Source organism: Centrocercus urophasianus, unplaced genomic scaffold, assembly GCF_019232065.1.
Source record: "Centrocercus urophasianus isolate 14NV4802_14NV808 unplaced genomic scaffold, USGS_Curo_1.0 seq_845, whole genome shotgun sequence".
NCBI lineage: Eukaryota > Metazoa > Chordata > Aves > Galliformes > Phasianidae > Centrocercus > Centrocercus urophasianus.
Genome location: NW_024885472.1, coordinates 1 through 8,653, shown reverse-complemented (window position 1 = coordinate 8,653; position 8,653 = coordinate 1). Strand labels below are relative to the sequence as shown.

Here is an 8,653-nt window from a genome sequence, read left to right as displayed (position 1 = left end):
AGTAGAATAGAATAGAATAGAATAGAATAGAATAGAATAGAATAGAAACGAAACGAAACGAAACGAAACGAAACTAGGGTAGAATAGAATAGAATAGAAACTAGAGTAGAATAGGATGGGATGGCGCAGGGTCGGATAGAATAAGAAAATACAGAGAACAGAGAAAATGGGAAAAAAACAAAGGGAAGGGAAGGGAATGGAAGGGAAGCAGAAGGGGAGAAAAACAGAAAGGAGGGAATAGAATAGAAAATAGAACAGAGCAGAGCAGAACAGAACAGAACAGAACAGAATAGAACAGAAGCCTGTCCCTAGCCTACTGCATTTGGAGGTCATGGGGCTTCAGGCTGAGGTACCAGTGTCAGGACCAGTGCTGGCCCCAGCAATCACGTTCCCTGTCCCTGCAGGCAGGAGCTTTCCATTTCTCCATTCTCCACTCCACCTCCCGCATCAGGATGCATTCTCCTGACCCCACGTGGGCTGATGGATGGGGGAAACAGGGCACCCATCAAAACCCATTAGTGCCACTGCCACCATCCAGCCACTCTCCTCCAGTCCACAGGCTATTAAATAAGGCATTCACAACCAGCTTTTGTCCTTGTTCCCCAGCTAATGCTTCCTTTATTTCTCACATGGAGGGCTCGCTGAGCTCTTGCATTAGGGCTTTGCATTCCTCAAGGGCACAGGGCTGTGCATAGAGCTGCCCCACTCCAGTGAGCCCATCCCTGGTCCCAGCAAAAAGGGGACACTGAGGGTCAGCGAGGATGATGCTTGCAGCTCTGTGCACTGCACTTTGCACTCCATAGGTGCTGGCCAGCTCAGAGCTCTGCCCAGCCACGAACTGGGCAGAAGTGGGACTGGAGCAGTGCTTTATGCAATGAACACAAGGCACTGGGGGTAGCAGCAGTACCTGTGATGGCGTGGTGGGAGAACGCCTCGACGTAGATGAGATAGTTGTGTGGGCAGTGCTTCTTCAGCCATTTGCACACATCCTGCTGGCTCCACAGCACCACTGGCTTGGTAAGGCTGCCCAGCGTTGGGCTGGTGTGGTAGATGCCATAGTGATCGCAGCCACGGCCCTACAAGGGAGATGGGAAGTGTCAGTGGGGCTCAGCACTATGGGGTGCAAAATGCTGCGATGGGTTCTGCCCTGTCTGCCCAGAGATGATTCCTTCAGAGGAAGAAGGCCCAGTTCACCATGCACCTCCCAGCCCAGTGGAGTGCTGCAAGAGTGCAGGACCACCCTTGGGGACATCACCTGGGTCCTATGGGCTCTGCCCTGGTGGCAGATGGAGGGACCTGAGTCCTGATGTGAGAGGCAGGAGGTGACACTGAATGCACAGCGGTGTACGGAGCCAGGCAGCTCCCTCTGTGCTGCAATGGCAGAGGTTTGGATTTCCAGGGTCCCTCCTGGAAAACTCCTCTTCCTTGTCTTGGACAGTAAGTGGATGAGTTACGAATCTGCTGGCATCAGAAAGGTCGGCAGCACTTGGACTGCAGTGTGCCAGCACCGACCTCTGTGTGTGAACATTGGCTAATTAAGCATGCCTAATAGAGGAGTAGAGATAATTAGTGCAACAGGGTCTCCAGACATCCCGCGGTTATTGAAATGAATGGCACATCCCTGAGTGATGTCAAATGGGAGGAAATGGAGGGCGGAGGGGTCAGAGATACTCCAGTGAGTTGCAGGGCTGGGAGCAATGCTGCATCCCCCTGCCATGCTGCATCCCCCTGCCATGCTGCATCCCCCTGCCATGCTGCATCCCCCTGCCATGCTGCATGCTGCTGCCCACGCTGCACCCCTGCACCCTGCTCCTGGGTCCTGGGTTCTGGCTCTGGTTTCACCGCCATGCAGCAGTAAGCAGTGCAGGGGCTGAGCCTGCTGCTGCTGAGCTCTCTCCTCATACCACCACGCACAGAGATGACGGTGAGCTCCCAGCAGCTATTACCCAACTAACCTCGGGGGCACTGGGGAAGAGGTGACTGACAACCCGCAATTTCCCCAGCCAGAAGCGTGCTTGAATCCTCTTGCTTCTCGAGCTCCGTTTCACAAATGGGGGCTATATCCGTGCTCCAGGTTCCTGTGCTGCAGGTACCCCTGCACATTGCAGCCCTATGCCCTGGGTGCAGGCACTCAGTGGGAGCAGCAGGACGTGGGGATGGCTGTAATGGATGCTGGGCTGCTTTTCCAGGCGGCTGAGCTGCGCTGTCTCTCCGATGAACTCTCAGCCGTGAATGGAGGCGAGCAGGCAGCAGCAATGCCCAGCAGTGGGGGTTGGATGGGGGAAGCCCACACAGTAGTGTGAGGACCCAAAGCAAGCAATTGAAGTCACCTCCACTCCATGGGCTGTTTTCCCTTGTTTGTGGCACAATTAGAAGCTTTCTCACTCCCAAACCTCACTGGGAGGCACAGCTGTTGCCCGGGAAGCTGCTCTGCTCTGTGCTGTGCCCCCATTGGGAGTGAAGGGGACATGGAGGTGGTGGGGACCGAAGGGCCCCGGCAATACCCCGAGCCCACAGGCACCATGAGCACAGGAGCCAGGTTCTGCTGCTCCCTCAGCATCCTGGGTTAACAGAGTACCAAAAGCTACAATGATTTTTATGCTCGGGCTTACAGAGCACCGTCCCACTTCTCCCCATGGCAGCACAGAGCACGGCAGCAGGGAGTGTGGGAACCTTGGCCTCACTGCTTCATTGCTCACATGAGTGCCATAAAGTTCCCAGTTTTAGCCAAGTTCCGACCATTTCCCTCCTAAGAGACATAACAAAGTCCTCTGTTCTTTTAAAGCATTACAAGGAATTCGGTTCTGGCGCATCACTTGCAGAACGGTGCCAACTTCGGGGAGGAGCTACAATGCAAAGCTCAGCCTCTCACAGCCCAGAACCACAAAACCCAGCAGTGAAAATCCTGACCCTGGAACCGAGCAATACCTGGGAGCCCTCTGTGCCCGGCTGCCGCAGGAGTTTGATGGCACGGCTGCCCTCGCCGCGCTGGCTGCGCCCGTCGTGCCAGGTGAGGCTGGTGCCGGGGCTGCGCTGCAGGCGGTAGCTGAGGTTCTCAGCTGACACCGTGTGCTCCAGGAGGCTGCGGCAGAAGCTGAAGTGAGCGGCGGCGGCAGCGGCAGCTGCAGAAGGAAAGGGGGTGAGACGGGTCTGCCCTGCACCCGGGACCCCCAAAAATGCCCCTTTTAGCTCCAAGCTGCCCAGCCGTATCCTGTACCTTTCCATCAGCCTCTTTCTGATGGAAACTCTTTTCTGATCCAGTCAGCTGGATTCCAGAGACCAGGTGGAGTCAAACTGTTCCCAGGGAGTTGGAGAAGAAGACCAGGGGCACGCCAATGGGTGCAGGTTGGCCTGGAGCTGGGGGTGTGTGGGGCATGCATGCACCCCAATGCGCTCACCTTTGCAGCAACCATGGCCAGATTCAGTCCCTTGCCCTTACCTCTGTAAGCTCAGCTCGTGCATTTTGTTTGACTGCATTGCAATGAAGATGCAAAGCTCTCCTGCAGGCCAAAGGGGATTAGATGCTGCTGGGGGTGTGTGGGTAGAAGATGGTTTGGGATGAGCAGCGCTGATCTGCAGCAGCATCCACATCTCACCTGCCTCCAAACACCCCTTAAAGCAGACCAGGAAAGCACCAGCAGCTGAGAATAACCAGGGCTGGGAGGGCTGGAGGGGATCCGCTGCTGCTCGGCCCCACTGGGTGCAGAGTGGAGGAGGTTTCACCTCTCCCACACACCTTTATGCAAGGGGAAGGTGGGATGTAAATGCTGCCTGTGGAATTTATAGCCAGGACAGAAATAAACGTGTCTGAAGGCTGGATGTGTTGGATCCTGTAGGAAATGGGAAGTGAAAAGCGGAATGTCAGAGTTGGCTCCATGAGTGTTGCTCCAGCTTCGGATCAGCCTCCCAAGCCCTCTCTCGTGGGGCCAGAAAAGGGGATGGTTGGGTATGAGCTGAACAAAACCATGAGCACCTGTGCTGGGAGAGCAGCAGCTCTGTGTCCCAGCAATGTGGACAGGATGCGCCATGCCGTGCCCCCTCCTGGCCTTCCAGTTTCAAAATCCATCTTTGGGAAACAGCAGCCCGACCCTAAAACTTTGCTCTTGCTCAGGTTAGTTTGGAAAATGAGGTCTTGCCCTGGGAGCAGGGGGTTTACAGGAAGCAAATGGATTAGAACTGCACAGAGATGCTCTGTGCCCAGGGATGGAGCTGTGCCAGGGCTGTCCCTGTGGAAGGGCTCTGCCACCACGGGGACCTTTAGCCAGAGATGACCATGGAGCTCCAAGTGCCATCACTGTGGCTCACGGAGCAGCAGGATGTGGGTATCTCTGCTCCTCTTGCAGCACGGCTCAAAGCAAAGCAGGAAAGCCAGCGAGAGCAGATGGGAGAGAGGGGGGAAGCAATAGGGGAAATGAGCCCGTAACAGCAGCGAGCAGGGAGAGCTGGGGTTCTGATCTGTGCGGGGGGCACCTCACAGCCCCCCACTCCCACATCCCAGCCCCGCGTACCCCAGGTGCCCATCATGGGCACTGAAGGAGTGCTGAGACAGAACTCCCGTCCCCTCCATCCTTTCCGTGTGGCTTCACCATGGCGCAGGGCAGAGCTGCTGCCTGCGTGGATGGAGTGCCAGAGCCACGGACCATCTTCAGAGCAAAGGCAGAACGGAGGAAAATCTTCTCCTCTCATCCCCATTCCAGCAGCGCATCCCTCTCTCCCAAACCAAACCAAACGAGCCTCCCCATCCCTTCCGGATGCCGCACCGTCCCCCAGCCCCGGGCCCCCTCACCTGGCTCAGGTGCGCCCTGCGAGCCGCGGATGCTGGCGACGCAGCAGAGGGACGGGCGGCCCTGCTGCATCCCGGCGGGAGGAGGGATGCGCGCGAGCGCTCGGCACCGGCTGTCACCAGCGCCGCTCCATCCCTTCCTCCCCTCATGCCTCTTCCACACCTGACTGCCTCCGCTGATTGCCTCCGTCCTTCTGCCAATAAACGGCGGCCGCACGCTCGCCCCGCATCCGGGAGCTCCGGGCTGAGCAGCCCCCGCCGGCCTCACACGGGGGGGCACAAACCTGCCGGTCCCCTGCCGGGCATCCCAGCGAGGCGCAGCCGGGCGAGGCGACAGCCCGAGGGCCTTAATCCCACCCTCGCCGTTGGATTTGGAGAGATGCTCCATGCTCTCCCCGCGTGCTCCCGGCTAATCCGGCGGCGGGGCCGGGGGGGGCTCGGCCAGCTGGCACCGAGTGAGCAGCAGTGGGCATCAAAGCACACCGTGGCCAGGAAAAGCCATGGCACAGCCAGGCACGGCCTTAGGACCCTGCTTGGGATGCGCAGCTCCTCTGCTCCCATTGGGCACAGGGGGTTTTCCGAATTCCCCCCAAGCCTGTGGGCCCTGCTCCACGGAATGGGTGCCTGCAGCCTTGGGAATCGCTGCTGGCTCCTTTTCCTTCAGTGGCTTTCATGCATTTTGGGCACTCCTCCAGCAGCGTGGGGCAGGCATGGAGCGCAGAGGCCGTGCTGCTACTTGGCTGTGCCTTCCCCTCACCCTGCACATGGTCTCTCCGTGTTTTTCCCCCTCTGGACACTTTTAGGGCTGGCTGCAAAGTGCTGCAGGAGCTCAGTGCAGCAGCAGCACCACTGGAGGGGGAGATGGATGGGAATCTCCTGGGAATGTGGCACAGAGGCAGAAAGCTGAGGATGGGATGTCTGAATGCCAGTGCATCCTTGGGCAGCGGGATCAGTACCTTCTGCAAATGCACTTTGTGCCTGCGCACACGTGTTGTGCTTCCCCAGGGAATGCAGTTGCAAGCAACCCAAGTTCATGTGTTACTGGTGCAAGGAGCGTGGCACAGAGGTGTGAGGAACAGCTTGCTCTGTGCCCCTGATGCCATCAATGTCCCCCATTCCTGCCCTGCTGCAGGGCCATATTTGCTATGGGGAGTGGAGGGGCTCCCAGGGGTGACACTGCAGCAGCAGTCCCTGGGAGACGTTTGCTTTGCAGGGAACAAACCCCACATTGGTGTGCTTGGTGTCTCCAAGGGGAAGAGACATTTAGCACCAAATGGTGCGAGAGATTTTCCTGCAGTCAGAGGGGGATTTGTGGCAGGGATTCACTGGAGTGCTCAGCCTGCTGCTGCTGCTCCTCGAGGTGAGGACAGGGCTGAGAGCTGAGCTCTCCAGGAACCCCTGGGATAGGGGAACTGAGCACAGCTCTGCTCGCAGGGCGGCTCTTTGAGGGATTTGTCTCACTTTCAGCAGTGTCTACATGAGCCACAAATCTGCCTGGCGTTGCCATTGTCCCAGGCTCCTCCATCCCTTCCCTGCGGCTTCACCACCATGCAGGGCAGAGCTGCTGCTGGCACAGAGCCCTGGAGCTCAGCAATGCTCTCTGAGACCCCCATGGTATACAGTGCTGGAAGCTGGACTTCTACAATGTTCTACAAACCAGGTCCTGCCCTGAGACATTCCCAAATGCCTGCTGTTCCCGAGCAGGACAGGACCAAACCCAAAGCAGAGCAATGACCCTATGGAGCTCACACTCTTCAGGTCACCCCTGAGGCATACCCAGCTCAGTCCCTTGCTGCCATTAACACCATTCCATAATTTTCCTCATAATTCCCTGCTTGTGAAGGTGAAAGCCTGAGCCCCTCACATGGCCGGGGACGGAGCCAAGCGGGAAGGAAGGAGGAAGAGAACAAAAGGCAATGTCCTTCCCATGGCTGTATGTGTCTTTGTGGGTGTCTGTGCTGCTGAGGTCATGGACGCTGCCAAGGGGTCCCTGATCACCTTGGGACAGGGATGTGGGCAGGGCAGGATCTCCTGGTAGGAGCCCACCAGCACAGACACACCACATGCAGAGAGCCCATTCCATGTCCCTGAGTTCTTCCCAGGTGTCCCACCCTGCTCAGCACCCTGCTCCTGTCCTTGCACCCCCTCTCTCCAGTCCAAGAGCCCATTTCATTGGTATCCCCAAAACTGGGGATGAAAATAGGGATGGACAGACACACACCTTCCCAGGATGGAGGGGGCTGCGTATGGGAATGAAGGTGCAGACCCCCAGAATGGAGGAGACAGCACGTGGGGATGGAGGACAAATCCTGGGAGAGAGGGCAGACTCATGGGGTGGAGAGGACACTGCAGGGGGCGATGGAAAGCAGCCCCCGGGATGGGAGAAGGACCCCGGCATGAAGGGGCAGAGCCTCATTAACGGAGGGAATGGAGCCCAGGGACAGAGGGGACGTTCCACCAAGGATGGAGGACGTACACCGGGATGGAGGGAGGAGCTGGGGACAGGAGGGTGATGGAGGCAGCCCCCAGGACGGATATACAAACCGCGCATTTCGGGTAGGAGGACCTGATCCCCGCGGTGCACCTGAGTCCCCCTTTCCCCACCCCCCCCACCGCCGCTACCTTCCATGTCCTTGGCTTCGCCGCAGCTCATCCTCCGCTCGGAAGGGGCCGCGCTCCGGCGGGGACGGAGCCCCCGCGCCCCCCAGCGCCGCCGCCGGCACCGGGAGCTCCGGGCCCGCCCCGCCCCGGTGCCCGCGCCGGGGGCGGTGCCGCTCTCCGCCACCCCCGGGCGCTCCGCCCGCCGCTCCGCTCCGCGCCGCCCCGCCGAGAGCACGGTGCTGCCCGGTCCTGGTGCTGCCCGATCCCCGGTGATATCTGCCCGGTGATGCTCTGTCTCCGGTGATGCTCGGCCCTTGGTGCTATCCGCTCAGTGATGCCCAATCCCTGGTCCCACCCAATCGCCGGTGTTGCCCAGTTCCTGATGAGCCCAATTCCCGGTGGTGCCCGATCCCCAGTGCTGCCTGCTGCCTGGTGATGCTCAGTCCCTGCTGCTGTGCACTCGGTAATCACCCAAGCCATGGCGACAAGCCCTATTCCTGGTGACACCTGATTCCCAATGATGCCCAACCTCCAGTGATGCCCAACCCCCAGTGATACCCAATTCCCAGCTGTGCCCAGTCCCCGGTTGCACCTGATCCCCAGTGATACCCAATTCCCAATGATCCCTGCTCCCTACTGATGCCCACTGCCCAGCGATACCTCCTCTATCCCCCACCCCCTGCCCCAGACTCAGCCCCTACCTCCTCCAGGCACACATCCCCAGCTGCCTCCAGCCCACTGCAGCCAAGCATTGGGTTTGGGGACACATGGGTTTGTTGGTGGATGGGGGACTGGGACCCAGCTGTGTATCCAGGATGAGGGCAAGCAGGTGTCTGTGCCATGATGCACTGCTGGGAGCACTTTCCCTTTGCAAAGCACTCCCTGTCGCAGACCCATCCCAACACTGAGCAATGCCCTGCCCTTGTTTTAAGATCAGAAAAACTCATGTTTGTGGAATGCTGGCTCCAAAATCACACCCTGTCCTCAGCGGAGTTCCAGGGGCTGAGAGCACAGCAGGTGTGCCGCGGTGTCACTGAGCTGGAATGAGGCTGTGCACAAAAACTAACATTGCTACGGCAGTAAAGCGGCTCGTGTTTGGGTGGCACGGCCTTCTTTCAGCACACAGCCCTTGTAAAAAACACCACAAGATTTTGCAAAATGTTGTAAAAAAAATTGCAAAAGTTTGGATGCTCACGCAGGAGCTGCTCCGGATGGGGCTCAGCTCACACATCCCTCTGCACCGTGTGGGCACAGTCTTTCCTCGCTCAG

At 58.5% G+C, this 8,653-nt stretch overlaps 1 protein-coding gene across 2 annotated transcripts in view; it reads right to left on the bottom strand.

Annotated features, from left to right (window-relative positions):
• SAMD10 (sterile alpha motif domain containing 10) overlaps positions 1–7,436 on the bottom strand; it is a 9,330-nt gene extending 1,894 nt beyond the window's left edge. Inside the window, exons 1-3 of one of the 2 annotated variants that reach the window (XM_042838585.1) lie at positions 7,406–7,436; positions 2,929–3,122; positions 908–1,076 (exon numbers count right to left, since the gene is read on the bottom strand). In XM_042838585.1, the coding sequence (XP_042694519.1) occupies positions 908–1,076; positions 2,929–3,122; positions 7,406–7,436 (394 nt within the window). The remainder of the gene's footprint in view (positions 1–907; positions 1,077–2,928; positions 3,123–7,405) is intronic. The other variant, XM_042838586.1, reaches the window with a different exon arrangement.
• Positions 7,437–8,653: the final 1,217 nt, after the last annotated feature.